The sequence below is a fragment of the Onychomys torridus genome, chromosome 23, assembly GCF_903995425.1.
Source record: "Onychomys torridus chromosome 23, mOncTor1.1, whole genome shotgun sequence".
Taxonomy (NCBI): Eukaryota; Metazoa; Chordata; class Mammalia; order Rodentia; family Cricetidae; genus Onychomys; species Onychomys torridus.
In genome coordinates this window covers 32,071,967-32,073,853 of record NC_050465.1, presented here as the reverse complement: position 1 = coordinate 32,073,853, position 1,887 = coordinate 32,071,967, and the positions used below count along the sequence as shown (strand labels likewise).

General features: G+C 43.1%; 1 protein-coding gene across 1 annotated transcript; it reads right to left on the bottom strand.

Moving 5' to 3' along the window:
• Positions 1-618: 618 nt before the first annotated feature.
• Positions 619-1,116, bottom strand: LOC118573004 (ras-related protein Rab-18-like). The gene has a single exon (XM_036172988.1). The coding sequence runs from the start codon at positions 1,114-1,116 to the stop codon at positions 619-621; it is 498 nt and encodes a 165-aa protein (XP_036028881.1).
• Positions 1,117-1,887: the final 771 nt, after the last annotated feature.

The window sequence follows — 1,887 nt, the reverse complement described above, 5'->3', positions numbered from 1 at the left end:
AATTGAGCTAGATATGCAAACCAATAGCTGGGTTTGATGATAGAGGAAGGGAGCCAGGATCCAAGGATGTAGGCTGCCTTATGAGCCTCAGAAAATGTACAGAAACGGCTTCTTTCCTAAAGCCTTCAGAAAGCAGTGTGTCTTGCTAACACAGATCGTAGTCTAGTGCAGCCAGTGTCAGATCCGATAACAGCATTGTGAGATGTTACTACTTTTGTGGGCTGTATTTGAGCTGCTAACTTAGTTATGGTCACAGTTGAAATTAAGTACACTCATGAATACACCTTTAACTCATTTATCTCTTTCTTCAGATAGCCAATAATTTCCCTCAAAGTGCTTCTTTCATTTTTCAGATAGCATTGACTCAGTGAGTTCTTTCCTTACTACTTTGTCTGAAGTTACAAATTCTTCCTGCCTTGTTCATATGTAGATTATCTGTTTTATAATTTTAACACAAGTGAGTTTCTTTTAAAAAAAGATATATTTTAGTTGTGTGTATGAGTGTGTGTGTGTGTGTGTGTGTGTTTGTGTGTGTGTGTGTGTGTGTGTGTGTGTGTGTGTGTGTGCGCGTGACTGCCTACAGGTGACAGAAGAGGGATTCTCCAAAGATTTTTTAGGTTACATTTGGTTGTAAACCATCTGATGTAAATGCTGGGAACTGAACTTGGGGCCTCTGCAAGAGCAGCAGACACTTTCAACTATTGAGCTATTTGTAGACAACTCACTTCCTGTTGCCTTATCAATTTTATTTCCAACTAGCATGTTTACTATGTCATTTCTTGTACAGTATGTTTCCAATTCATTTAACCAATTATCCAGTTTAACAAAGGTGTCTCTTCTTGTGACATCATCAACTAATATAACTCCCTGTGCACCTCTGTAATAATAGCTGGGAGTTAATGTTCTGAACCTCTGTTGCCCAGCCATATCCCATATTGCAAGTTTAGCCTTATTTCCATCCACTGAAATCATTTTCACCTTAAAGTCAACACCTATTGTCACTGCAAGTTCTAGATCAAAGGTGTCATCTGTGAACCTCAGGAGCAGGCTGGACTTGCCCACCCCACTCTTGCCGATGATGAGGATCTTCAGAGTGGTCAGCACATCCTCATCCATCCTGCACCTGCTCTACACGGACCCAGCCCCCGGCCCCGTCTGTGCACCTCCACGGCCTCCCTCTCCCTCAGGTTTGTTTTTTATTTAATAAGAACCTTTAAGATTCCTGCTACATCTGGCACCCAACGTTCGTGGTATGAATTCACAGAAAAGCCTCCTGCATGTGGCCTTGTGAGCCCCAGCTCAGACCTGAGCTACACTTTGCTGGTTGTGGTGGCATATACCGGTAGGATTTACTGAAGAAGGCAGAGACAGAAGGATGCCAAGTTTGAGGCCAGCCTGGGAGGCTTGCTAAGGAGAAGCTAAGGCCAGCTGGGGACTAGCTACAAACGGTGGCAGTGGGACCATAGAGGCAGTGACTGCTGCTCCGAGTTGCAGGGTTCTTCTCATCGTGTTGGTGACTGTGGTAATGCTGCTACCTGGGACAAAGGGTTTACTACTGCTTGTTCAGAGAAGAATTGCCAGGAACATCATGTTATAAGAAATCATCGGCAAAGGTCAGTTTGGAAAAGTTTGGCAAGACAAATGGTGGGGAGAAATTGCTGTGAAGATTTTCTCTTCTAGGGAAGAACATTCATGGTTCGGAGAGACAGACATTTATCAGACTGTGATTACTCCAAACCACAGAGGAAGTGAAAAAAAAATCTAAAGGGAACCATGACCACACCTAACAGCAACTTTGAAATCTTCAAAAGTCTGACGGGATCCAACAAAGATGAATTCATGAGGACTATGGTAAAGCCATTAGTGTCATGGAAAGATTGACTTTGG